The sequence below is a fragment of the Sminthopsis crassicaudata genome, chromosome 4, assembly GCF_048593235.1.
Source record: "Sminthopsis crassicaudata isolate SCR6 chromosome 4, ASM4859323v1, whole genome shotgun sequence".
Classification (NCBI taxonomy): domain Eukaryota; kingdom Metazoa; phylum Chordata; class Mammalia; order Dasyuromorphia; family Dasyuridae; genus Sminthopsis; species Sminthopsis crassicaudata.
This window is the reverse complement of record NC_133620.1, coordinates 353,938,558-353,963,975: the sequence shown is the minus strand read 5'-3', so window position 1 is coordinate 353,963,975 and position 25,418 is coordinate 353,938,558. Positions and strand designations below refer to the sequence as shown.

General features: G+C 48.3%; 2 protein-coding genes across 8 annotated transcripts; both read right to left on the bottom strand.

The window, feature by feature from the left end:
* Window positions 1–367: 367 nt before the first annotated feature.
* WNK4 (WNK lysine deficient protein kinase 4) lies at window positions 368–15,068 on the bottom strand. Of its 7 annotated transcripts, none has more exons than XM_074261638.1 (19): window positions 14,259–15,061; window positions 12,270–12,442; window positions 11,819–12,039; window positions 11,268–11,425; window positions 10,794–10,882; window positions 10,443–10,659; window positions 9,594–9,858; window positions 9,150–9,271; window positions 8,832–8,890; window positions 8,601–8,718; window positions 8,264–8,380; window positions 2,947–3,084; window positions 2,722–2,776; window positions 1,866–2,563; window positions 1,730–1,787; window positions 1,226–1,634; window positions 926–1,125; window positions 686–783; window positions 368–573 (listed from the first exon to the last, which is right to left on the bottom strand). In XM_074261638.1, exons 1-19 carry the CDS (start codon window positions 14,877–14,879, stop codon window positions 571–573), a joined length of 3,819 nt encoding a protein of 1,272 aa, XP_074117739.1. In that variant the 5' UTR covers window positions 14,880–15,061; the 3' UTR covers window positions 368–570. The 7 variants fall into 7 exon arrangements, with proteins under 7 accessions (XP_074117739.1, XP_074117740.1, XP_074117742.1 ...); XM_074261639.1 differs by having other exon boundaries at window positions 2,722–2,773; XM_074261641.1 differs by having other exon boundaries at window positions 14,265–15,061.
* Window positions 15,069–16,188: 1,120 nt separating this feature from the next.
* Window positions 16,189–20,002, bottom strand: VPS25 (vacuolar protein sorting 25 homolog). Its single transcript, XM_074261654.1, has 6 exons — window positions 19,846–20,002; window positions 19,371–19,516; window positions 18,680–18,733; window positions 18,188–18,276; window positions 17,326–17,401; window positions 16,189–16,818 (listed from the first exon to the last, which is right to left on the bottom strand). The coding sequence occupies exons 1-6, from the start codon at window positions 19,896–19,898 to the stop codon at window positions 16,706–16,708; spliced, it is 531 nt and encodes a 176-aa protein (XP_074117755.1). The 5' UTR covers window positions 19,899–20,002; the 3' UTR covers window positions 16,189–16,705.
* Window positions 20,003–25,418: the final 5,416 nt, after the last annotated feature.

Genomic DNA, 25,418 nt, shown 5'->3' with positions numbered 1-25,418 from the left:
ACCTTGTGTAGTTTTAGTGGTTGGTGCTTGAAAGTCCTAGGGCTCACACTCTATACTGCTGAACAGTCTCTTCCTCTGCCTTTTTTTTTTTTTTTAATAGTAATAATTAGCATGTATATAGTGCTTTAAGGCTTGCAAAATGCTTTACAAATTTTTGCCTCTTTTGACAGGGTAAAGAAATTCTTCCCCTGGTTTTCTCTCCCTATTCCTGGGATGTGATAATTGTAATAGCTGACAATTATATATTTATATAGCACTTTTAAGATTTGCAAAGCATTATGCAGGCATTTCATTTGGTCCTCACAACAACCCTGTGAGGTAGGGACATATATAACCCTTATTATTGCGGATGAAAAAAACAGGCACAGAGAGTTAAAAGTGACTTGCAGGTGGTCACATAGTATTAGATGGAGGATTCAAATCCAAGTAACTTGGGATAACAAATGCTGAAGTCTTTGCCAAAACATCACCAGTCCATCTTGGAGAGTAGCATTCTGAGTTAGAGTGATCAAGAATCAGGTCCTGAGGGCATCAGCTCTACCCTGGTTCCACATTGCTTCGGTTCAGGACTCACTAAAGGGAAAAGAGAAAGGACTGAAGAGACTTGGGAGAGGAAAAATCTTCGGGTAGAAGTTTCCCCCAGTATCTTCCCCCCTTCTGCCCTCAGTCCCTAGCTCCCCCTCACCATCCTGCCAAAATCCCCAGCGAATGTCACCCCCTTGCTTGGTCGCTGTTCTTGAGAGCCAGTGCTGCTGCCACTTAAAGAGTTCCTTCTCATAATGCCTGGAGAAAGGATGGATACTGAGTGAGAGGAACCAGGAGAGAGGAGATGGGGAATGCCATTCAAACCCAGGTGGACGCTCAGGGCCTGAAAGAAACTGGGGAAGAGACTCTTGTTGATGAAGCAGGAGCTGGGGTGCCTTACCAGGGGGCGGGGGCTCGGGCCGCTGCAAGCTGTTTCTACGAGAGGCGGGGAAACTGCCCTTGGAGATGCGACGCTGCCGGCTAGAGAGCATGGTAGCAGGGGCCACTATGCCGGGTGGGGGCTGCTTCCCTAGCCTGTTGTAGAGGTCTTCAATCTCTTTCTTCTGCATCATCTGCAAGGTCTCCACCTCAGAGAGGTGTCTACAACAGGGCAAGAGGGTTGATGATGAGAGCAGGCTCACCCCCATCCCAAACTCTGCCCCCCGCCATTAGTCCTTCCCTCTCTTTCATTTCCCCTCACTTCTGACGGAGATTCTGCAGCTCTGCCCAGATCTCTTCATCCTCCCCGCTGCTCTCCGAGTCCCCGCTGCTCAGACAATGGCTACTGCTGTAGGTGTAGTTCAGCCACACTGGGCTGGGCTGGCTCGGAGGAGTAGGGCTGGTGCCCATCCATGGCTCCCTCTCCTCCCCGTCCTCTCCCTCAGCTCCAGGCCCCAGTCCCTCTGCCGCCCGATCACTTTCAGCTAGAGCCTCCCCTGTCTCTGGCCCTCCTCCGGCACTGTCCTCGGTGTCTGAACTCTCAGGGGCCAACAGAGGGGTGGAAGGTTCTGGGGAATCCGGAGGTGGAACTATGGGCTGTTGGAGAAGAGGTTCAGTTGGCTCCTTTGATGAAGTCACTTGGAAACGCCCAACAAGCTGTGGTTTCCCTTCTGTTGTGAATGGGAAGGTCCAGAGAGGGAAAGAGGAGGAATTAATTCGATGCTGACCAAGACAGGGCAAAGTCATTAGAGATTAGAGGTCTCACCTTCTGTGATGGGTGACAGCCTGGCTTCCCCCTGGAGTGACTGAGAACTAGACGGGGCCTAAAAAGATTGGGACAGTTAAAAGAATGTCTTGATTAGGGTCACCAAGCCTCCCTGGGTCCTCCCTTTCACACTCACCTCAGTTGGCTCCTCAACTTTGGATAGTGGACTCTCCAAGGCACACGGTACAAGGGGGTCTGGGGGACTGGCTGGAGGGGCAGGAGGACTTGAAGGGCGAGGAAGGAGCTCAGGTTGAGGAGTTAGCAGGGACTGAGCCACAGTCATCACAGCCAGAGAGAAGGCACCAGCCAGAGAAAGGAGGGGAGTTGAAGGGGGTGGAGGAAGAGGAGAGGATGGACTTGGAGGAAAGGAAGAAGTAGTAAGAGTGAACTGGGAGCAGCTAGGCAGAAATGGAGGTGGAGAACTGGGCAAAAATGAAGTGTTTGGGGGAAACTGGGAGGAAATGATGGGGGATTGGGAGGAATTAGGGGAGAATGAAGGTGAAGCAGAAGAAAAGGAAGAGGGACTTGGAAATGGAGAGGAGGGGATAGGGAATTGGGAGAGGCTAGGGGGAAATGGGGATGGAGAACTAAGAGGAAAAGGAGAGAGACCTGGGAGTTGGGAAGATGTGATAGGAAACTGGGAAGGACTGGAAGCAAACTGGGAGGAAGGGAGGGGATATGGAGAGGAAGTAATAGGTAAATGAGGGGGCGGGATGGGGAAGGAAGGGCCTGGAGTAAAGGGGCTCCCAGGAGACAGGGGATACCCTGGTGACAAGGGGGAGGAAGGAAAGGATGTCCAGTTTCTCTGTTCCAGAGAGGGGCTGTTCTTGGTCTCTGTGAGGGAGAAGGGGAGGGTTGAGACTGCAGCCCTCAATCCCTGGCCTCCCTTCCACCACAGACTCCTGTTAGGTCACCTTCCCAAAGCGATTCCCTTGAGACACCCCTTCCTTCGATAGGGATCAGCAAGGGCAGAGGGAAGACTCAGTACATACCACTGACTGGGAGTGAGAGGGGGCCAGGGAGAGCCGGTATCATGGGCTCCTCCTGCTGGAAACAGGGAGCTCAGTCACAAAGCGGAAGATCTCCAGTCTTTGAAATAGGGGACTCAAGAAGTCAAGGGGTTGTGGAGTAAAGGGTTTGGGGTTGTAATGTGTCTTGAGTGGGGCAAGGGAAGGGGGTAATGAGGTGTCTGTTATGGATGTGGCAAGAATTCTGACCTGTGAAGCTGGGGCATCTCCAGTGGCCTCCACAGGGCCCCCTTCTCTCCTTAGCAAGGTCTCCACACGCTGAATAATTTCCCGAATTCGACCTAGAAATCCATTCTGTTCCGATGGTAGAATGAACTCATTATATACCTGGGGAGATTCAACATGGATTAGAGTGAGGAATGGGCTCCTCCCTCTCCCCCTCACCAAATTTCAAATTTCTCCAAATCTCTGAGTGATAAGCATCTTGCTGCAATCGCGAGTGCCTAGCAGGTATGGGACGTTACTTCTTATGCTCTCGGTAGCTAACCCTTGCTCCGATCTCTCCAACAAATACCATTCCCTGTTCCTGAGCAAACGTGTTCCCCAATACACATCCCTTCTCCCTCTTACATCACTTCCAACGTCCTTCAATACCTTAATAATGGTGCACGAGAAAGAATGATGGAATCAGGAGTCACAGATTCAAATATTTGCTCAGTTACTATCTGAGCAGAAAGAAACCTCTCTGGTTCTAATATAGTTGGACTAAATGAGCTTTCTGTTCCAAAGTCTATGACCCTATGAACTGATAAATAGTCATAATATCACCAATAGCTGTGATAATATAGCTATTAGCTATTATTCAAATGATTTCTTAAGGTTTGCAAAACCTTTTACATTCATAAACTCATAGATGCTCATTTTGAGATATGCCCTACAGATGAGGAAATTTAAGTTTGTCTACTCACACAGACACCACCTTATTTGAAGCTTTCACTTCAGCTTTCCACTGTATTACTGCAACCGCTTCCTAATTGGGCTCCCTGCCTGAAGTCTTTCCCTTTTCTGATCCATCTTCCACAAAGCTGACAGAGATATTCCTGAAACACAGATCTGATCCCCTCATTTCTATCCAATAAATGCCAGTTGTTGCCTATTACCTTTTGGTCATCAAATTCCCAGTGCCTGGCACTGTTGAGGGTCCTTAACAAAGGATGGTTAATTGATTGATGGGTAGGTGGGTGGGGAAGTGGATAGAGCTTTGGACCTGGAGTCAGGAAAATCTAAGTTCAAATCCAACCTCAGACACTGGCAAATCCCTTCACCCTACTAGTCTCAGTTTCCTCATCTGTAAAATGAACTGAAGGAGGAAATGGAAAACTACTCCAGTATCTTCGCCAAAAAAATGCCAAAAGGGATCACTGAGAGAGATGACTGAAAAGACTGACCAGCAACAACAAAATTGATATATTGAAATGACTAGCCTATGGTCACACAGTGCATCCACAGTTTGCATCCACAATTCCGTCTGCCACCCCACACTTCCGGCATTGGGCGTCACCCTAATATTACTTCCAAGCACAGTACTACTCTCATTTCAGCCGGTCTTATTCTATATAAGATGCCAATGCCAGATGAGGGGGAAGATAGAGATACACAAGATTACAAGACACACCCGCACAAAAAGATCGGAAGGCAGGAAATGCTTCAGAAATGGCACGCACGAATGGTCCCTGAAGGAGGCAGGTTTGAGATTAGAACTAGTGGCATTTAAATACGTCTGGAAGCATGGCTCAGATGTGGATGGATGAATTCACCCGTTCATTCCTCTGGATAGGTGGAAAGGAGAAAGGAGGGCTTTCTACTTGGGGGTGACATCATGAATGCAGTTGGGAACTCACTCGGTCAGTTCAGGGAAATGGCCCAGTCTGGCTGGAGTACAGGATACGTGGAAGGGAGGAAATAGTAAAAGAGAAGAGTGGGAAGGAAAGTTGGGGCCAGAAGGGGGAGAGTCAGGAAAGTCTAGGTGAGGGAGTTGTCTTTTATCATGCAAGCAGTAGTAAGAGGCCACTAAAGAGTTTTAAGAGGAAAAGGACTGGGGGTGGATGGATAGTGACCCAATTCAAGAAGTATTTTCACCCCAAGCTCCTCCAAGGCAAACTCTAGTCCCTCTGCCACAAATTTCCTCTTTAGCTCCTAGCAATCTGACTTTCACTCCATTACCACCTCCAATACACTGTCAACAACCTTGCAGCGAAATACAAATGATTTTTCCTCAAGGATGATCCTATTCAACTTGGTCAGCTGCTAGCGGCAGCCTAATTTTCTCAATCACTTTCTCCTTTAGGCTCAATAGGACCGGCTTCTAGATCTCCTGCCTCTTGAGCTATTCCTGATCTGTTTCCTTCAGTGATTCCTCTTCCCATTCCCAGACCATCAGCATCTTCCAAAACCCAATTTTTGGCTCTCTGCTCCTCTTCCTCTACACCCCATCTCTTGTCCATTTGCAAAGCTTTAACTAATCTGGTGACTCCCAGTAAATTCCCAGACTCTCTCTATTCAAAAATATTACCTCAAATGTAATGCATTCTTAATTGAATGAGCTCATCATAGAGCTGGAAGAAAACTTGGCATTCATCTAATCCAACCCTTTGATTTTACAGTTGAGGAAACCGAGGTGGAAGAACTGAAGTGACTTGGGCAAAGTCACAGAGGCAGTAAGGAGCTTGGATAAAAATATAGATAGATAGATACATAAATAGCTGGATTAATAGATGAATATAAATGGGTAGATAAATAGATGGATGAATAGATAGATGATTATAGATGATGAAGAGATAATAGATTAAAAGATGAATAAATAGATTCATTAATAGGCAGATGGACATAGCTCGATAGGTTGATCGAATGAATATAAATAGGTAGATGGATAAATAGAACACTTATTAAGCGATTACTGTGTGTTAGGCCCTGTGCTAAGCTCCAGATCCCGTGGTCTTTCCACTTTACAACAGAGAGTGCTTTACAGTCAGAGAAACCCAAATCCCTGCCTCTGCTATTGACTTTGTGTCCCTAGACAAGTCACTTGACCTCTCAGTTCCCTAGGCAACTCTCTAAGATTTTCAGTGTCTGCAAAGGTGCTGATCTTTATTGGTAAAGGGATTTTTCCCTTCTGGGAATCCCTTTTTATCAATGAAATTATAGGTCCAGTCAATCCTCTTTCCACTATGTAACCTCAGTCTCTATAAATCTCAAGCCTCTCAATCTTCTCCCTAGAGATCCAATTCTCTTCCTTTAATGGCAGTTTTTTTTATTCCAGTCACCTAGGGTAGAAATTCTAGACTAATCCTTGATTCTTCCCCTTATTGTGTGCCCAATATTCAACATTTTTTATATATATACACACACACACATACATACACATCACATAGGTATGTTTATATGTGTCTAATCATCTACCTCTCTCTTTTCCTCTTCCCTTTTCTTCTTCCTTCCCTTCCTTTTTTCAACTCTCCTTGGCCCTATGTACAAAGAACTATATCCAAATTGCCACTGAGTTGTCAGTTCTTTTAAAATGTCCGTGAAATTCAACTCATCTCATGCCTAGATACGGCAACAGCTTTTTAGTTAAGTTCTCTGCCACTGGTCTTTTTTTTTTCTAATATATTCCACACATAACTGACTAAATCCCCTAAAATATTGCTTCTATCACGATATTTTCCTATTCAAGAATCTGCATTAACTCCCTATTGCTGATCATATCAATACAAAAAAACTCCAGAGCTCTCTGGCTGGCTTTTAAAACCTGCCATAGGTTGTCCCTGATTTATGTAAATGCCATTTCCCAATCCATGCTAACAGCAACTCTTTCCTCTAGTCCTAGTTTCTCCCTGTCCCTCAGCACATGAACACACCCTATGTTTAATTTCTATGTGCCTTTGTTCATGTCAGTTTTAGATGGATTGCTCTCTCCTTGCCTCCCACTCTCCTTCACCTAAACAAATCCAGAAAGCTATTTTGAGCTTTAATCTCTCCTCTTCTTTGTGAAGATTCTTCTCTTTTCTCTTCTTTCTTCCTTTTCTGAACGACCACACTACAATCTACCAAAAACTTAGAACTGCTCATTCTAAATAGATTCGGACTAATTCTCTTTTCTCGGTGGCTTACATTTGAGGTATCGATGTACTGTAGTTGATAGGGGGCTGGACCTGGAGTCAAGAATTTCTGAATTCAAATTTGGTCTCAGACACTAACTGTGTGATCTCAATCCACTTAATTTTGTTTGCCTCAGCTTTCTCATCTGTAAAATGGGGGAAATAACAGCATTTACCTACATAGGTTATAAGGATCCAAAAAAATTATTTGGCATACAGTAAGATCTATATAAATGCCTATTCCCTTCTCCCTTATGTGTTCATCCAAATTTTTCTAAAATTAATTTTTCCAAATTAGAATGTAAAAGCTTTAGGACAGAGAGTATGACCTATATTTCCTTTGCACGTCCCACAGGATGAAGTAAAATAGAATGCTGGGTGCTGTGATTCATGAAAAAAAAAATTATTACTGATCAGCTTACATCCTGAACCTGGCACCCCAAGTCCAAAATCAGCCGGCCCCAACCTTATCTCCCACTGTTGGCCAATATTATGCTTTGTGCTACAGTTAAGCCACCCTCTTTACCATTCTTCATTTCTACCTTTATTAATGTTCTTCCTCCTACTTGAAATATTATTCCTCCTTCCTCCTACTCAGCCCAGATTTTGTACTTCCTCCGAGCCTTCCCTGGATATCTCCTCACCGCCTTTAACCACAAAAAAAGTCTATTTCTCAGACTTCATAAAGCCTTTATGTTTAATTCTCTAATGTACTTATGCATATTATTTTCTCTGTGTAACATACCAATAAATTCAATTCAGCAATTCAGTCCTTATTAGGCAGCTATCATATGAAGCTGAGAAACTCAGCTTGAAAGAGACACTTTTTATCTCTCCCAGGATTTAGCTTAGTGCTCTGCCTGCAGAAAGTACTTAATAAATGCTGATTAGATCAAATAAAAATCCAGCCTTTGCTATAAAAGTCATCATTCATTAGATCAGTTTATGAGGCCCAAGGAGAACAAGTGATACACAGGAAATGTGCATCTGAGGTGAGACTTTAACTGGGTCCTCTGACTCCCAGCACTTAACACAATGAGTGTTAACAGTAGGGAATAATGTTAATTGACTTATTGACTCCAAAACAAGAGCTCTTTCCACTCTTTCATGCTACCTTTCCGTGTCTTTAAATTGTCATCAGGTCCCTACCATTCTAATGACTTCACTAAATTTTACCTAATGTTTTTCCTTATTTTGTGGATTTCAGGATTCCCCCCCCCCCAAGTGACCTCCAAGGGACAGAGATCATGCCTTCTAATTCCTTAATATTCTCTACCACCATGCCTATAATACTGCTGAAAAACACTAGAGAGAGAGACAGAGAGACACAGACAGAGAGACAGAGAGAGAGAGATAGAGGGACCGACCCATCCTGGGTCCATTCATGAAAGCCTCTTTCCCTTCTTCCTAACCATGGCAGCTGCGATCTCCTCAGGACTGTCTCCATCCAGGTCGAATCGGAAGGTCACCATCTTGCTGTTGTGCGTTTGCAACTGACACTCAACGACTCGATCATTTTGGTCCGACACCTTGGGGTACAGAATCAGTGTGGGATGGAGCTCACTGTCCCACCCCCTAAGTGACAGTTGGGAAATTTGGGGAAAGAGTGACAGCTCACACCATAAAGCCAGATGAGAGAAACAAGCATTTCCATCTATAATCTGGGAGCTCAGCCCCTTCCCACCATCACTCCCATTGTTCCCTCCTGGTCCTTCCCATGGTCCAGCTGCCCCATCATCCCTTTCTCACACTGGTCACACGTAGGCGGGATCGGGGTCTACGCTTTGGGCTTCTCCCAGGAGGCCTCTTCATTCTTCCTGGTCCTTCTCCAACATCACTGAGTCCTGATGCTGCATCTGAAGTATAACTGGAGAGAGCAGAGGAAACAGAAGGAATAGGAAAGTTATGGGCACCCTGATCCCAATTCCCTCCTCCAGTTGCATCCCTGAACCCTCCATCCATCCTAGCCCAGCAACTTACCTATCACCAGGGGAGAAGTCACTGGCTGGACCAGATCGGGGAATGGATAAGGCAAAGGCCTGAAAGGATGCAGGTACTTGCGGTCAGAATTGGACAGACCCTTCCCATTCTGACATTCTATGATTCTGGGTCTGGGGAATCATAGTCAAGGATCCTGACATCTTAGGGAATTAGATTGGGAACGGATGAAGTCAAGGGTGGTGAAGTTCCAAGGAAGCATCAGGTAAGAGTGAACATTTAGGCTCATGGGTTTATGAGTCACAGATGAGTCAGATTTAAACCACTACCATCCCCTTTCCCCACCTCAGCCTCTCTCACCGAAGGCAGGCTGATCTGGGGATCAGCAGGACTGGATGGCTCCCTTCCAGGGGGCTGGGGCCCTCTGTCTGGAGTTTCTATGAAGCCAGAGGAGCTAACATAACCATCAGTCTCACAATCCGCTGCAGGAGAGAGGTGAAGGAAAAGGGAATTAGAAAGGGCCAAGAATGCGGCAGCCAGATAGCTCAGTGGATAGAATATTGGTCCTGAAGTTCAAATCTGGCCTCAGACACTTAGCTCTCACTAGCTGTATGCTTTCTAGGCAAGTCACTTAACCCAATTCTCACACCCCTCCCCTGAAAAGGGCCAGGTGAAGGGAAGGGTGCTGGACAGGGAAGGAGTACGTCTGAGTGGCAAGTCTCCAAATGCAGTTCCATTTCTTCCTTTCCTGAGGGATCAAAGGAAGAGGGGACTACCCAGTGCCAGGTAGCAGGAGGGACGTACAGGTGGTAGAGGAGTAGCTAGCATGACGGAAAAGGAAAGGCTGGTGCTGATCTGCCTCTGGTTCCTCAGGTTCAGGAGGGAAGGGAGCTTCAGGACCAGGAGCTGTGGTGGCCGCCACTGGAGGGGGTCCTGGGGGTGGAGGGGCTGCCTCTGTCTCTCGAGCTCTTCGAAGCTTCTCCCTTTTTCGTTGAATAGCAGCGACTCTTTCTCGAACAGCTCTAGCTACGGGCTGGTAATCTGCTTCACAGACTAGTCCCAGGGCCACCTGATAAGAGACGGAAAATAACAGTGCCTACGTAGGCAAAGACTAAGTTTACATAGCCATTATTTCTCAGAAGATATTCATGTCACAAAAATTTCTGATTTCTCTTGATGTAGAAAGGACTTCTGGGGGTGGAAATGGGAAAATGTGATAGGTTTGATTTTTATATCAAATCATCTGGCCCAGAGAGATATATTTTATGTACAAGTATTGAAATGAATGATGCTATTGTATATTTAATAGCATAAAAAAGAAGAAAATGGATGAGAACACCTCGAACTCTCATCTTTAATTTCCCATCAATTTTACCAAAGGAGTATTCAGTCCTAATTGAGTATGGGGAAGAGTTATTACTTAAACCAAAGAATATGTTTGAATTCTCCCTTTAACCTGGACTTTTCCCAAATTAGTGTCAGCCACCTCCGCCCAGCTTCCTTTCCTGGACTGACTAGAACCAGCTTCCGCTCTCCTGTTCCTCTCCCTATTTCTCATCCACATTTTCTTTTCCCCATCTTGCCCTGCCTTCCAGTAATGCTACAGCCCTGCCCCCCCCCATCCTCCCTCTTTCTTAGGTCCAGTCCCCTCACCATTTCCTGAGCCACCTCCTCAGCCGCATCCCTTCCCAGCTGGAAGAGAAACTCAATGGCCTGGTTGTCTCGAGGACGACCAACCCTCCTGGCATCTTCCATTCTCAACCACAACTTCAGCCCTTGCTTTTCTCCATCGTCTTCCTCTGCCAGTTCCACATGTACACCTCGCTCTTCTCGGAAGAAGGCATGGGCAAGGAGATCCTGAATGGTGAACCTAGAAAGCAGGCGGACAGGTTAGCTGAGGCTGGGACCATCTCCTTTCTCTCCCCACCCCCACTATCCCCTTCTTGGATTTCCTTTCCCTGTCCCACCCTCAGTATCTCACACAATTTCATTCCCAGCTCCCACCTCTCATTCTTATCCGTGCGGATACAACCTTCGATTATTTCCTTCAGCTCTGGTACCTTCACCTTGTGAAAACTATTAGGCTTTGTGCCCTGGGCAGAAGAAGAAAAGGGATGGAGACAGTCATGCCTGAACTTGAGACAAGCAACTGGGGAGTTTCTTTTCAAAGATTCTTGTATTTTCTTCTCCAGTTCATTTGACAGATGAGGAAACTGAAGCAAGCAGGCTTAAGTGAATTGCCCATGGTCATTTGAACTCAGACCCTCCTGACCCCCCGGGCAGTACCCTGTCTGCTTCGGCACCTTGTTGCCCACCCGCCATCTCCTAAATTGTCTTACAAGCTTCAGAATGGAGGACTGCCACAAAGATCAGATCCCTTGTTTTCCCAAGGGGGGGGGGGGAAAGGTATCTCTTTGTCGGTATGAGGCAGTAAGAAATGAGCAGCACTGGAGGGATCCTTTCCTCCCGTTTCCTCACCGAAGTGACCTTGCGGTAGATTTGGGCGGCATTCTGGCACTCAGAGTAGGGGTACTCGGAAGTGGCCATCTCCAGCATGCACATGCCAAATGCGTACACATCCACCGCCTCATCGTATTTCTCCTCGTACATCTCGGGGGCCATGAACTCCGGGGTCCCTAGGTGCGGGCAAAATGGGGATCAACAGGTAGTCCCTATTCTTTCCCCGGCCCTCTAATGGAGTTCTAACCAGGGCAAGAATTAGATTGGGTGGGCTGGGGTGAGAGTGAGGGGAAAGAAAGTCAAGTTTAAGACTGATCCCCATATCTGTATCCGGCCTGGGCTGGCTTTTGCCTCCTTCCTCTAATCTTATCGGGAGTTAGATTTCTCTGCAGCTGGCCACGCTTCCAAGGAGTTCCAAGGTGCCTTTCAACTCCTCAGTCTGAAATGAGGCTCCCCGGCTGGGGCATTCTGGGACCATTCCAATCTTTAAGTCTAGAGTGGGTTAAGTGGACAAGGGGGGGTGGGGGTGAGGTGGGATTGTCAGAGTAAGGGGGAGGGTGGGAGCACACCGATGACGCTCTTGGCAAAGGAGGTACGCTTCAATGTGGCCAGGCCAAGGTCCCCGATCTTGACCGAACCAGTGGGACCCGTAATAAAGACGTTATCGCACTTGAGATCCCGGTGCAGGATAGGGGGGTCCCGGGAGTGTAGGAAGTGCAGCCCACGCAGGATCTGTCGGCTCCAGCGCTGGAGTACCCGAGGCTTCATTTCACGGAATCGCCTCAGGTATCTGGGAGGAGAAAAGAGGGCGTGAGCCTGGCGAGGGGAGGATACACTTAGGGGTCACCTAAGAATTCGAGCCCGTTGTACTAGGCCTTGGGAGAGGTCTTTCTGGAGTCCCCCATCGCCTCCGGTTGCTCCTGAGCATACTCCCACCCCATCCTCCCCCACCTCCGTTTCCCGGGGTTTTCAATCCCTCCTTTTCCTCGCGCCCTGCTGGCCCAGGGTCCCAGAACTCACGTCTTGAGCGTGCCCGAAGTCATAAGTTCCGTGACTAGTACGATGCAGACTTGCCCCTTCAGCACGGATTTCCACGAGTCGTAGAAGCGGACGATATTGGGGTGTTGCAGCCCTTTCAACATCTCCACTTCTTCGGAGAAACGCTGCCTCTCCGCCCGAGACAGCTTCCGAGTCTGGGGGCGGGGGAGGAGGCAATGAACGGCGCTGGAAACCCGACACCCACGGGGTGCCCCTCAGACTCCGAGAAGGCATGGATAAGCAGTAGCAGCGAACTGTGGGGTCCTTTTCGGGGCGAAAGGGAGGGGGCAGGCCGACAGAGTCCAAGAGGAACAGAATGGGGGCGGCTGAGGGGATGGGACTTCGGGGGGGCAGTCCGGACACTCTAGGAGGTCTGGGCCCTAGGGGTGGGGAGGGGGCTGGGGTGGGGGCGGGTGGGGCTCTTGCCCAATAGGCTCCCGAGTCCCGGTCCCACCCGGCCCGCCCTCTCCCGCTCCGGCTCCGCAGAAGCACCCGACGTGGTACTCGGACCCCCACAGACGAACACAAGCGCCTTTATGTGGTACGGTCCAGGGGCCTAGAGTTCAATGCCGTCTTTGTGCCTGACTCCGGAGGTGGGAGTGGGAGGGGGCGACCTGGGGCCAGAGGGGGAACTGGAGGGGAAGCACGTTGGAGGAAAAGTGGGCATGGAGAGGATAGAAGAGGAAAGGTAGGAGAACGAGAGGAACTGGGTAGACCAGAGTCAAGGCTGGATTATAGAGAGGAGTGCGAAGTTCCTGGGCTAGGTTGCTTGGAGCCTGAGCCTCTCTCTGTCTCTCCCCCAACCTCCCCTCCACTCTTCGCCCCAGCCCCACGTCTCTCCTCCCTCATCTCCACCCCCCTCGTTTTGGCCGTCTCTCCTCCTGGCCCTAGTCCCAGGGCGCGGCGTTGGCAGGAGTGAGAGACCATCCCGGTGCCAGGACCCGAGGGGAGGACCCTTCCCTCAAGGTGCCCACTCCTCCCCGGCCTCCTCCCCCACAGTCTCTTTGAGGTATCGGGGGCTAGGCAGCCTCTCTCTGGCCCCGGGGCTGGGAACTACAGCGTCCTCTTCTTCAAGCCTGTAGTGAAGTCTGAAAGGGGACCGGGGGAGGAGACGCGAGCGACTTCACACCCTTCCAGGACTCCCACTCTGCAGCCCAGACCCGCACCTGAGGGTGAGGGACGGCAGTGGGGCGAAGAAAGAATGAAGGTGTTCCGACGCCCAACCCAAGACACGGCATCCCCGTTCTTGGTTTCTCGCTTAAAGCTTCAAGGATCTTTTTTTGGGGGGGGTTCCCTGGGTCCATGCTGCCAGAGAAGCAATCTAGAGGCGATGGGTTCTACAAGTTCCCATAGAGTCCCTTTCTTCACTACTCCTAAAAACTCTCAGAGATATCGTTCCGAGGTCCAGCTAAATGCCCTGCGCTGAGAAGACTCTTCCAGGGTCTCGAACTTTTCCAACTCCGCATCCGTGACCTCCAGTGACCTCCAAGGAGGGCGCTGAGGAAAAGGGATCTTTGACTGGGGTGAGAGGGAGAGTAAGCAAGTGATTCCCGGGATCAGTCCTAACCCGCTGTGTGTGGACAGCTCTGGCCAGCAGCGGGGACTGGGGGACGAACTCTCCTCTGGTCCTTTCTCTTGCTCTAAAGCACAAGTGGAAATCGGGGGGATCCCGCTAAGGGACAAGGAATTCCCATGGCACGTTCCCGTCTTTTTCTCTCGGTGGGTCTGGCTCTATGGTCTGGCCGGAGCGATCGGACCAGCAGTCCCCCTATGCGGACCATGGGTCGGATAGAGGCAGGGAGACAAACTTAGGCTTCTGCCCGCTGCACTCCCTAGATGCAGAAGCTGGCCCACGAAGCTCCCACGGGGGCTGAGGGGAGGGGGAGTGCCGGTGTCCCCGGATTGTAAGCAATTTGCTACCGTCCTCTGAACTCTGCCACAACTCAAGTCCCATCTCTCCCGCCTCCCCACTCTCACCTGCAGCTCGCACCACGCAACCTCCACCGTAGTATCCGTGTCCAAACCCCTGTAGACAGTCTTAAAGGAGCCACGTCCGATCTCGATGTCGAACTTAAGATAGCGGCCGTCCGGGGACGTGGCCACAGCCTGCGTTTCCGTATCTTCCTTCTCCTCCTGCTCTCGTAGTCTTTCGGGCGCCACACCACTGGGGCTCTGCAGCATCTCCCCGAATCCCAGGCCTCCCCCCGACCCTGAGAGTTCCGGACGCCCTAGATCTCCCGGCTTCCCTGCAGGACCCTCGCTCGGTGCGCCCTCCGCCTGCTGCCCGGAGTTAGGCTGTAAAGACTTGGGGGAGCCCGGGCAGCTTAAATCCGGAGGGCCCGGGGGATCAGGGAGGGGCGGGGCGGGCTCAGACCAAGTGCTTAGGAGCCCCAGGTCCACTGAACTGCGGCGGCTGAAACGCGTGGAGCGTGGTCGGAGCTCCCCTTTCCCGGAGAAGCGACGCATCCGCCGGGGTGCCGGGCCGAGGCGGGGAGCCCCGGCAGGAGCTGGAGGCGGCGGGGACCTCAGCGCCAGGTCCGCCTCGGTCTGAGACATAGGAACAGGGGGCTCCGGAGCAGGGGAAGCCAGCATGAGGAAGGAAAGGGTTTGATGGCACCGAGGCCAGGAGCCAAGGTTGGCAGGACTCTCTGCTTTGGGCTCTATATCTAGAGAACTGCGCTAGCTCAGAGAGTCTCACTCGGGTTTGGGCTCAAGCTCCTGCAATGGGCTTCAGCCCCGGCCCCCAGCAATCCTGCTCCGGAGCTCCGCCTTCTCCACTCTGGCCCTTCCTACAGGCCCCTCTGTTGGGGGGCTCCCTCCCTAACCTCCGCCTATTCTCCACCCCTCTCCCACCCACCCCAGGCCGCCCCTTCGGGGTTTCAGTGCTCTCACGTTCCCCCTGCGCAAGCCAAGAAGGGATTGGTTATTGCTGCAGCTAAACCTGCTTCATTTCAGGCTCCACCTCCTAAGACCCGCTCCGTCTCATCTGCCACAGCTATTCGCCCTCCCCCTCACCGCGGACAACCTCTCCCCGCTTTCTCCGAGAAATAAACTCTTGTTCTGAATAGAGAGGTTCTTCTCCCCAATACAAGGAGCTAACGCACCAGCCTTAAGGAGGGGAGCAAATGTGAGCAGCTCTTGTTCCAGGGTCGGGCTAACGCCGCCACCCGCCTGCTCACCCTTGATAAGACAGCCCCACCCCCGTCCACTAACTGGCCTGAGTAGTTCCAGAGGCGAAAGCAAAGGCAGAGGGCACAGACTACAGAACGCTTGGGTTTCTTTTCCAGGACCCCGCCCACCTTGGTCACTCAGCTGTTTGCTCCAGCTGAGGAGCCATCCTGTCAGGACACGCCTCTCTCCATCACCCACTCCAATGCTGAAAGCTTCGTCTCCACGTCCAACCCTCTCCCGCCCTCCTCCCAACCAAGGGACCACAACCTGGACCAGTTGGCTACCCTGCAGCCATCTGCGCTTTCCTGTTTGACCACCTCTCCAAAGAAGCAAAGTCCAAATCCGCCTTAACCCTTTAGCTTCCGCCTACCCGAGAGAGCCCCACCCAGTGTCTAGGACCTGTAGGGGTTTAAGCGGGACTGGCTCTCACTGCATTTTGGCTTGAATCTGTTATTTCTTCAAGTTGCAAAGTCCTTCTTTTAATACTGGCCAAGAAAGCATTAACAGCTAAACCCCAGTAGAACGGACTAGAATTTGGAGAAAACTGTTCCAGAAATTCTCTGTGGACATTTTAAAGATCACAGGACCTTTTTCTCTAATTCACATTGGAAAATCTCCATACTCCTCCCCCTCCAATCTCTAAACTAAGATTCATTCGTTCACATTCCGCTCTCCCCATCTTCAGTTCATCCCCTTCTCCCACACACACAAGTCACCCAGACAAAAGTACTGAGAGCTGAACAATCCAGCTTTAATAACATAGATCAGAGCCACACTTGGCGCTTTATGGCCAGCTCTCCCTCTCTGATCTCCTATTCCTATGATGCCCGGTGGGCTGCCTGCAGCCAGGTCCTCCATGTAACCTCTACCCCTCTACTAGAGGATCCAGGCTAAACCTGAAGGGAGAGGTGTGTAGGTACTGTGTACTTGTAGATATGTGTCACTATGTTTTATGGGTATACTGACCCTGGATCAGCCAAAGTCTGGAATGAGGGAGTAGAAAGATAAGGAGAAACTAGGCACATATTTCTCTCTGGCGTTATTACCTCAACCCACTCATGGAGCAGAACAGTGGGGTAACAAAGGAATTTTCTTTTCCAAATTCTCCCATGGTTCTCCCAGCCCACAATTGGGAGGAAGTTGAAAAGTTCCTTTAAGCTACATTTGGGTTTAAGCTCCAATCTGTGGGAACAGAGCCTATCTCCTTCAGAGAACTGAGGAAGGGGGGGGGAGAAGGAAGGGGTCCACTAAAAAAACTTGACCCCTCGGCCATCGCTGACTGTGATGATCTCAGCCTTGTGCTCCAGCTGTAGGGCTTGCAGAGCTCGAAGAAGTGTGGCCTCATCCAGCCCATGGAACTCTGTGGGGAAAGCAGAGTTGTAAGGGAGCCTCTCTGTACAGGGGACCCTCTTCTCATACATGCTCACACAAAACTGGAGGGGAAATGAATAGGGTCATTGCTAGTTAGTGACTTGGTACAGGCTGTTGAACTCAAGATGCTTGGTAAGCTGGGCATAAGACTTCACCTGTCAATTCAGTATCTGGCAGAGGAGGGGCAAAGGGTGAACTCCAATGGGTTTATAGGGAAAAAGATGAGATGATTCAGAAATCAAAATGAACCCAATTCTTGACAAAAGCCCAAATACCTGAAACAGCTAGGTTGTCCATTCCCCCCAACTCACTTATGTTGACACAAATCAGGTGATGAAAATTATTATCCACTGTCCCCCAATAACCTCCCTAAGTCTCTCCTCCCCAACATTCACTCCACTTTTCCATAGTATTTGCAGCCCAGGGGTCAAGAATGAGATGGATAAGAAAATAGGAAATGTAAAATTCAAACTGGGGGAGAACTCAAAGTTATTACCCTCATCCTCTGTGTCATCTCCATTGGTTAGCTCATAAAAAGTAAATACAGAGTTGTTCTGGCCACTCTTTGAAACCTGTAGACACAGAAAAGGACGACTAAGTGAGGCCCAAGAAGTCTTTGGGGTTGTCACCTCACTGACTCATTGACCCCACCCCTCTAATCGAGGAATCAGGTGTCAGAACTGATTTTAGCCTCCAAGGAAGAGTGGCTGAATAGCCACATTCCCTAAGGGAAGCTATATTTACAATGCATACACAGCATTCAAACCACAAGGTCACACATGTCTAATGAGGGACCTCTTGTCCTGGTGAGGTCTCTATTCAGGAATGAAGGTGGGGGCTGGATGTCTTGGACATGTTGTATTGCTACCAAGGATGCTTCCCTTTTTGGTGGGGGTTGGGGTTTGTGGCTGGAAGTTTCAGGAGAGCCTGTTCTGACTCTACAATGGCTCAAAGAAATTCACTGGCATTCTGTGAGTTTGAGGCAGACCCTGTGAGTATATGTGTAAGGAGGAGCACTCAAGTTATTTTTTTGCCCTTTCCTCATTTATCTCCTGTGGTCAGAGCCTCTGGTCAACAAAGCAGCCTGTGGTTTCTCCCACTATGGTCTGAAAATATGGCCTTGCCTAGTCCCTTGGCTCCTGGTGGTGAGAAGGGAAAGAGAGGGAGGCATTACTTGGCCAGAGAAACTGAGGCACTGGGAAAGCCATGCCCAAGATGTAGCTTTCTTCTATAATCCATCCCAATGTGCTTGGTATGGAGGTCTGCATAGTGGAGTACATGTGCACACTCAGTGTTGAACCCTAATTCCTTTCTACTCCCAGGTGAGGTGCTTTCTCTGTACTATTGCTGTGTCTCACCCACTGGTAGATAAGTTTCCCCCATTCTTCTGGTCTCCGCCACATGATCAAGAAGCTGGACTTGTTCTTATCCAGCCACTCCAGGTTCCCTAGAAAGCAATCATGCATAGGAGATGCTAAGAGGTTAATGAGGTGGAAAACACTGGAGGAAGTTCTACTTTCAGGATACTGAAAGATTAACTCCTTCCCACACCCAGCTCCCACCCCAAAGCCACTGTTGCCTATATCAAAGACTATTCCAGCCTTATTCCCACTTAAATACACCAGGCATGAAAAGATGGGTAGGAAAATTCCACTTTTAGAGGCAGATGGAAGGCTACTGATCAAGGAAACAGCTATTAATGCGTCAGTCACTCTGGACTCTCGCCATAGAAGGGGGAAAGGAGAGTTTAAAACGGGACAACGACAAAGAAAAAGAAGGAAGGCACAAGAAAATCTGCTTGAAAGCAAAACTATCATGGAAGAGAGCGCATAAGGAGGACAGGGACCCACCTTTCTTTCTCAGTTCCTCCAACACAATCTGGATGGATTCCATGGGGAGTTTCCCTGACTCAGGGTTAAGGGAATGACAGACCTGAGAGGTGACTTTACTCCTAACAAGGAATAACCCCCAGGGGTAGCTCCCTGGTAAACCGCCACCCGCATTATTCTGAATATCCAAATGGCATCAGGTTAGATTCTCCAGAGTTTGGAGGAGGGCTCACATTTACTTTGTATCCATTTAACTCCGTGTTATTTTCAGCAACGAACATAAGTTCCTCAAGGGGCAGGGATGTTTTCTGTCTGTCTTTCTCCAGCACCAGCGCAGTGCCACGTGTGACATGAACAAGTAACATACATGTTCTGGCCTCTGTCTTTGTCATTCTATTTCCCCAGATGTTCTCCAGACCTACTTACTGAGCCCCGAGCTCCAATTTTTTTTGTTTGTTTGTTTTTGTTGATGGCCTAGGTCTGAGACCCTCCCTAGGCATTCCTGCAGAAGCGCACCCAGAAGTCTCCTCCACAACGAGCTGGGCAAGCAGTCCTTGGGGCGTCACCGAGTGACACTCCCCCTCTCTGGCCTGCTAACAAGTCTGTCCTGAGTCTAACCCTGGGCCCACCTGGAGGGGGCGGAGGGGACGGAGGTGGGGGGTAGCTGTGCTGGGGCAGTAAAGGAGGGGGCGGGGCTCCTTAGGGAGGATACTCTGCAGCTTGTTATTGTTGAACAGAGGGCTTTCCTGTGCCTCCATTACCGTCATGCTGGATTGTCGGTGCAGGCGGCAAAAGGACAAGACCAGAGAGCACCAGGCCGCCAGCTGCTTCTGCCGGGTGTCCACATTGGGCTGCAACCTAGAGAGGGGAGAGCCCGGGCGGACGAGGGGGATGGGGAGGGATCAGTATACGCAGCAGAGGGGAGAATGGGAGTGGGGCCGAGACAGGCGTGCCCAGCGCGAGGGAGGGGGGCCCCTGGGAAGAGCGCAGGGGAATGGAAAGGCTAGGGGAGTGGGGGAGGGACGAAAGCGTGGGGGGGTCAGCAGGGTCCTCGTGCCCCCACCCGGGGGGAGGGGCATCCGAATTCAAGATGCTGAGTCGGGGGGATGGAGAGAGATCTTTAGGAGAAAGTTGGGAGAAGTCCCTCAAAAAGGAGTGGGGGGTCCCTAAGCGGGTCCGAGGCTCACGTGAAGAAGGGAGGGAAGCGGTATTGCCACGGCCACTCGAAACTAGTCGCCATCGTCACCCGGGGAAACCGGAATCGCTCTGAACGGACTTCCGGGGCCCGGCGCAGCACTTCCGGAACCGAGCTCGGGCAGGAGGTTCCGGGTACTTAGAGAAACTCGCGAGCAGGGCGGGGCTGAGCCATGAGGGAGAGAGTGGGCGGGCGCCCTTAATATGTTGGGGTGCAGAAGAGGGGTGAACCCTGGAACTGTCGGGGATCTCACTGTGTACCCAAGCAGCCAAGCCAAGTGAACCGGGGCCGGCCGGAGCCTCCAAACCTCCTAGAGCTGAGAAAAACCCTTTAACCAGAGGAGAAAACAGGCCTTTATAAAGTGCCTGCTAGGGGCCCGGCCCAAGCAGAAAAACCAAGCCAAAAGCCAGCCCCCGCTCTCTAAGCGACATCCGGGCATACGGCTCTCGGCGGGGTAAATCGCAGGGAAGGGACGGGGCCTCGAAGCTGGAGCAGGAGGCTGGCGGCTGGCCTCCCCGCGGGGCCAGCGTGTGCTCCGGCCAACCTGGGCCGCCTTCCTTCTCACCCCGATGCCGCCGGGCTCGGGCTCCTCGTTTCCCAAGCTGGCCTTTGCGGGCTGCGCAGGGCGCCCTCCCCCAGAACCCGGACGTCTCCCCGCGTCCTTGGCCTTCTTTTCTGGGACTCCGGGCAGTCTCTCAGCCGCCGACTCCCCTGGTGCTATCTCCAGCCCTGCCCTCTCCCGGCAGCTTCCCACCGCCCCGTGGGAAATCCCACCTCCCCTGGACGCGTCTCGGGCTTGTGGTTTCGAAACCAAGTTCACCCCCTCCCTCCCTGCCCCTCCCCACTTTATTTTTTTACTAGCGCAACAATAGTTTCTCCGCCTCCCACGTGGGAGACTGGCGGTTATCTCCTGCTTTCCCTCCTTCACTTCTCCTGTCCAGGGCTCCCTGTGCACTCCCACACCCGGCCCTCTCGCTTTGTTCCTACCATCCCCAGCCTCCCACAGGCCGGCACTGCCGGCCGCCACATCACCATGGCCTCCCCAAAGGAACGGGCCTCCACTCTTCTCCGCCTCCTGTGTTCTCCACAGCCAGGCCAAGCTTCCACTCGGCCCTGGCGGGGGTCACTGCTCCGCTCAGTCACACTACGGAGCAAAGCTTTCCCTTCCCTGGTGTCAAAGACCCCGCTCCGAGCCCACCACCACCCTAAGCACCTCCTCCTCCTCCTCTTTGGCCCACTTTTGACTCCACCAAACCGAGCTGTTTTGTGTCCTCGGAACACTGTCCCCCATCTAAAAGAATGAATTGTGCTCTATTTATCTTTGAATCTCAGAGCCCAGGCCAGTGCCTAGCAAATAATTTGAATAAGGAAACACCATTTTAAAAAAAATTATACCTATTTGTTTAGGTCCTCTGATGTCCTTTTCTCTTGTCCCTTTGTAGTTTACTCCCATATTTCCTACCACCCACAAGATATCCCCACCTAGAAGACATCTAAATTCATTGTGTCTGAAACTAAATCCATCCTCTTTATCCCCAAATCAGCCCCTCCTGGCTTTATTCTTTTTTTTGCAAATACAACAGTAATCTCCCTGTCTTTCACATCCAAGACCTTCAAAGAGCCTGTGAATTGTGCTTCTGCTTAGTTCTGGGAAGCCCTACCAAACCGGAGAAAGGGATTAATGGCAAACTTTATGTCTGCCAGTTGAGGACCAGGCCAGCTGAATTTAGAGAGGCTCATATCTAGGTAAGCCATAGAGTGATGAAGTTTTGGCAACAGACTCAAAGACTCTCCACTGAATTGTACAGGAGTTAAAATTCATGCAGATGCAGAGGGTAACATAGTATAAATACCCAGTTTTGTACCTCCCCAGTGCAAATACACTGGCCTACATTTTTGAACACTTAATATAATTTCATTGAAATGATTAAGGCTATTACAACATTAATAATGTTGTAAAAAAATACCTATGAATATGTACTGTCAAAGAAAATGTTATAATTATAAAAATTAATAAAAAAAATTAAATTAAAAAAAAAAAGAAATGATTAAGCCTGAGTGTACCCCAGGAATATTTATGGGAGAGAATGGGTGTGAAGTTGGATATGTGTTATGTTCATGGAAGGAATAGATATATAAGACAGAGCAGTCAAATACTGCTCTCAGGAAAGTACCTGAAAAGAGCATATGTGTTAATGGGAAAAAAAAAAAAAAAAAAAAAAGTAAATCCTTGGGAGAGAATACTGGGAGCTTGAGCAGCCAAGTGTTGTATCTATTGATAAAAGATGACTGTGTCCATGGATAGAAGAGATAGGTTCATAGTAAGGGCAGGTACGTCTCAGGGAATGTGCTATTAATGCTATAATTAGAGAAGTTGAATAAAGGTCAGGTGAAATGTATTTTAAACAATTATTCTACATTGTTATTAGAGGAGACATTTAAGGAGCAGAAGAGATAGCATCAGTTGTTGGTGGATTATTAATTTAGCTGCAATCTTGGTGCATTTAGGTGGGCTGAATTTTTCACAGAGCAAGTCAGACCTAGAATTCAGGAAAGACACAGTTGTGTTGTCTGAGAGCCTGGAATGTGTTTCCTTGATATGTTTGTCAGCTAGTCAATCAATAAAATATATTAAGTGTTTACTACATGCCAGGCACTATGCCAAGGGTAGAGGTTACTAAGAAGGTGAAAACAAAGGATACGACATGAAAACAGCTACGTACATACTATATAAATACACACACTAAAATGAGGTGCAATCTCAGAGATTTGTATTTTTATCTGGGGTCACTTTTGGGGGACAGAGTGTCAAAGGAACATAGATTTATAAATTAGAATAGAAATCAAGTTACCTAGGATGGAGGACTGTGATACGTTGGCTATGTCTCTTCCCCAAGTGTCTTGTGGCTTTTGCAGTGCTTCGTAATTGTTCCTATGGCAGGAAGCCAGTCTACTGACCTGGGGACGTCATTATTGCCTTTTCTGGACCCTAGCCTCTGGAGGAGGTTCAGTATTATTGTTTCCTATGGTTCAATGGTTCTTTCCCATATTAATTAAAATAGGAAGGTAAGATATTACTAGGCATGAAAAAGTCTCCACACGATGGCTCCTACTTAGCTTTCTGTTCTTATTTCATGATATTCTCCTTCAGGAATTCTACGTTCCAACCAAACCAGACTAGAAGGCATTCCACAAACTCCACAATCCATCTTTGGGGTCCCTCCCCACAGTTCCCTCCTCATCACCACTTCTCAGAATCTTAGCCTTCCTTCAAGGTCCATGTTAAATGCCACCTTTTACCTGAGGCCTTCTTTCCCACACCTTGTGCCCCTATCTGCTCCACTTATTTAATGTTTTTTTCCTTCCTCAAATCACCTTATATTTACTTGTTTTTACTTTGCGTCTCTTGGTAGAGTATAAACTCTTTGAAGGCAGGAATTGGTTCATTTTTGTCTTTGTTTCTCCTGGTGCTAGCACATGGTTGATATTTTATCCCTGTATATTTAATTGGATTGACAGGTTAGATCAGGTGGTTTTGAGGATGGTTTATACTTCCAAATTAATATTCCTAAAATACATATATATGTCACTGCTCTACTCAAGGAGCTTCAATAACTTCCTATTTTTCATAAGAAAAATACAAACTGAGCTTGGCATACTTAAGCCATAAGCTTCTTTTCTAGATTTGCTGCTGCTATTATTTACAGGAAAAATATAAACAAGCTTAACATATATTAGTCATAACCTGCCTTTCTAGATTTATTGCTTGGGTACATAGGATGAAATGCTAGGCCTAAATGCAGGTTGGCCATATTACCTGTGTGATCCTAGGGAAGTCATTTGACCTCCATTTGCCTCAGTTTCCCCCATCTGAAAAATGGGGATAACATTAGTACTAACCTCCTAGGGTTGTTGTAAGGATCAAATAAGATAATAATTGTAAAATGCTTAGGACAATGCCTAGCACATAGAAACTGATACTTAAATGTTAGCCATTATTACTGCTGTTATAGATTAATAGTCTTCACACTGAGATCACATTTGAACTCAGGTCCTCCTGACTTTAGGGCTGGTGCTCTATCCACTGTGCCACTTAGCTGTTCCCCAGTAGACTCTTAAAGTTCAAGGAATATTTTGGTTTTGCTTTTGGATTTCCATAACTCAGACCTGTACTTGGTACTTAGTAGATGCTTTATAATTATTTGTTGGAAATACTCTTTAAGAAATGAAGAATTGGGGAACTAGGTGGCACAGTGGATAGAGCACCTGCCCTGAAGTCAGGAGGACCTGAGTTCAAATCTGGCCTCAGACACAACACTTCCTAGCTCTGTGACCCTGGGCAAATCACTTAACTCCAACTGCTTCAGTAAAAAAAAAAAAAAAAATTAAAAAGAAAGAATGACCTAAATAACTAGAAGAATACTCATTGCCTTGGTTAAGTATGACCATACTACCTAATGAATTTACAAATTTAATACTAGACCAATCAAACTACTAAGGTGGAGCTTCATAGAGCTAACCAAAAATAACAAAATTTGTTTGAAGGAACAAAAGGTCCAAAATCTTAAAGAGAATAATGAAAAAATCAATCAGTCAAATCAATCCAACAGCCATTTAAGAGCTTCTCCTGTGCCACACAGTACTGGGTTGCTGAGAATGTGAATGAAAAAAAATAAAACTACTTAAGCTTTCAAGGAGCGTCTGATAGTTTGTAATTCTTCTTTTCAGATTTTTGGATCTTTTGTTCTTCCACTTATCTTTTGAAATTATAGGATCATGGATTTAACATTGGGATTTGCCTCAGAAGTCATCGGAAGTTATTAAGTCAAATACTCTTTATGTTATAAAGAAAGTAAGATCCATAGAGGTAAAGCAATTTACCTAAGGAGACAGGAGCAGTAAGTGGCAAAAACACTATGAAGAAACATTGTTTGAGACCTGTACATCATATAATAAATTTATTCAGAATAACTACAAGATAGCTAGCTGGATAGAATGTCTGGAGTCAGGAAAACTCACCTTCCTGAGTTTAAATCTGGCCTGGGACACAAAGTTATTTGACCTAGACAAGTTACTGAACCCTGTTTACTTCAATTTTCTCATGTGTAAAATTAACTGGAGAAGAAAATGGTAAAGCACTCTGGTAACTGTGCCAAGGAAACCACAAATGGTGTTCAACAAAGAGTTGACATGACTGACTGAGCATAGGAAACAACAAAATTTAGGAAAGTCAGACTCTGAGTTGAGGGAATCAAGAAAGACTTCCCATAGAAAGTGATCAAATTGTAATGAAAGGTGACTAGGATTTCCAGAACTGAAATTACATTTTATAAAAGCAATAATTATCACAATTAGTTGGTACGGATTAGAAAATAGGAATGTAAATTTTATTTTAAAAAAAGACATAAAAAATGAATCCCATAATTTAGTTTGTTCAATAAATCTAGAACATAAATAACTTGGAGAAGAGTTCCATATTTGATAAGAATTCCAGGGAAATTAGAAAGAGTTTAACCATAGTCAAAGAAGAAACCACAATAAACTCAAAAAAGATATGTGACCTGA

What these genes read in the sequence shown, in the direction of transcription:
- WNK4 (XM_074261638.1), bottom strand. Translation starts at nt 14,879, where the DNA reads ATGCTGGCTTCCCCTGCTCCGGAGCCCCCTGTTCCTATGTCTCAGACC. An exon ending in CCCGCCTACGTGTGACCAGT is followed by an intron (nt 8,381 to 8,600) that starts GTGAGAAAGGGA and finishes CTGTACCCCAAG; the next exon opens with GTGTCGGACCAAAATGATCG. An exon ending in AGGAGATCGCAGCTGCCATG is followed by an intron (nt 3,085 to 8,263) that starts GTTAGGAAGAAG and finishes GAATCTCCCCAG; the next exon opens with GTATATAATGAGTTCATTCT.
- VPS25 (XM_074261654.1), bottom strand. Translation starts at nt 19,898, where the DNA reads ATGGCGACTAGTTTCGAGTGGCCGTGGCAATACCGCTTCCCTCCCTTC. An exon ending in CAACAATAACAAGCTGCAGA is followed by an intron (nt 18,734 to 19,370) that starts GTATCCTCCCTA and finishes ACCCTGAGTCAG; the next exon opens with GGAAACTCCCCATGGAATCC. An exon ending in GGAGGAACTGAGAAAGAAAG is followed by an intron (nt 18,277 to 18,679) that starts GTGGGTCCCTGT and finishes ATTGCTTTCTAG; the next exon opens with GGAACCTGGAGTGGCTGGAT.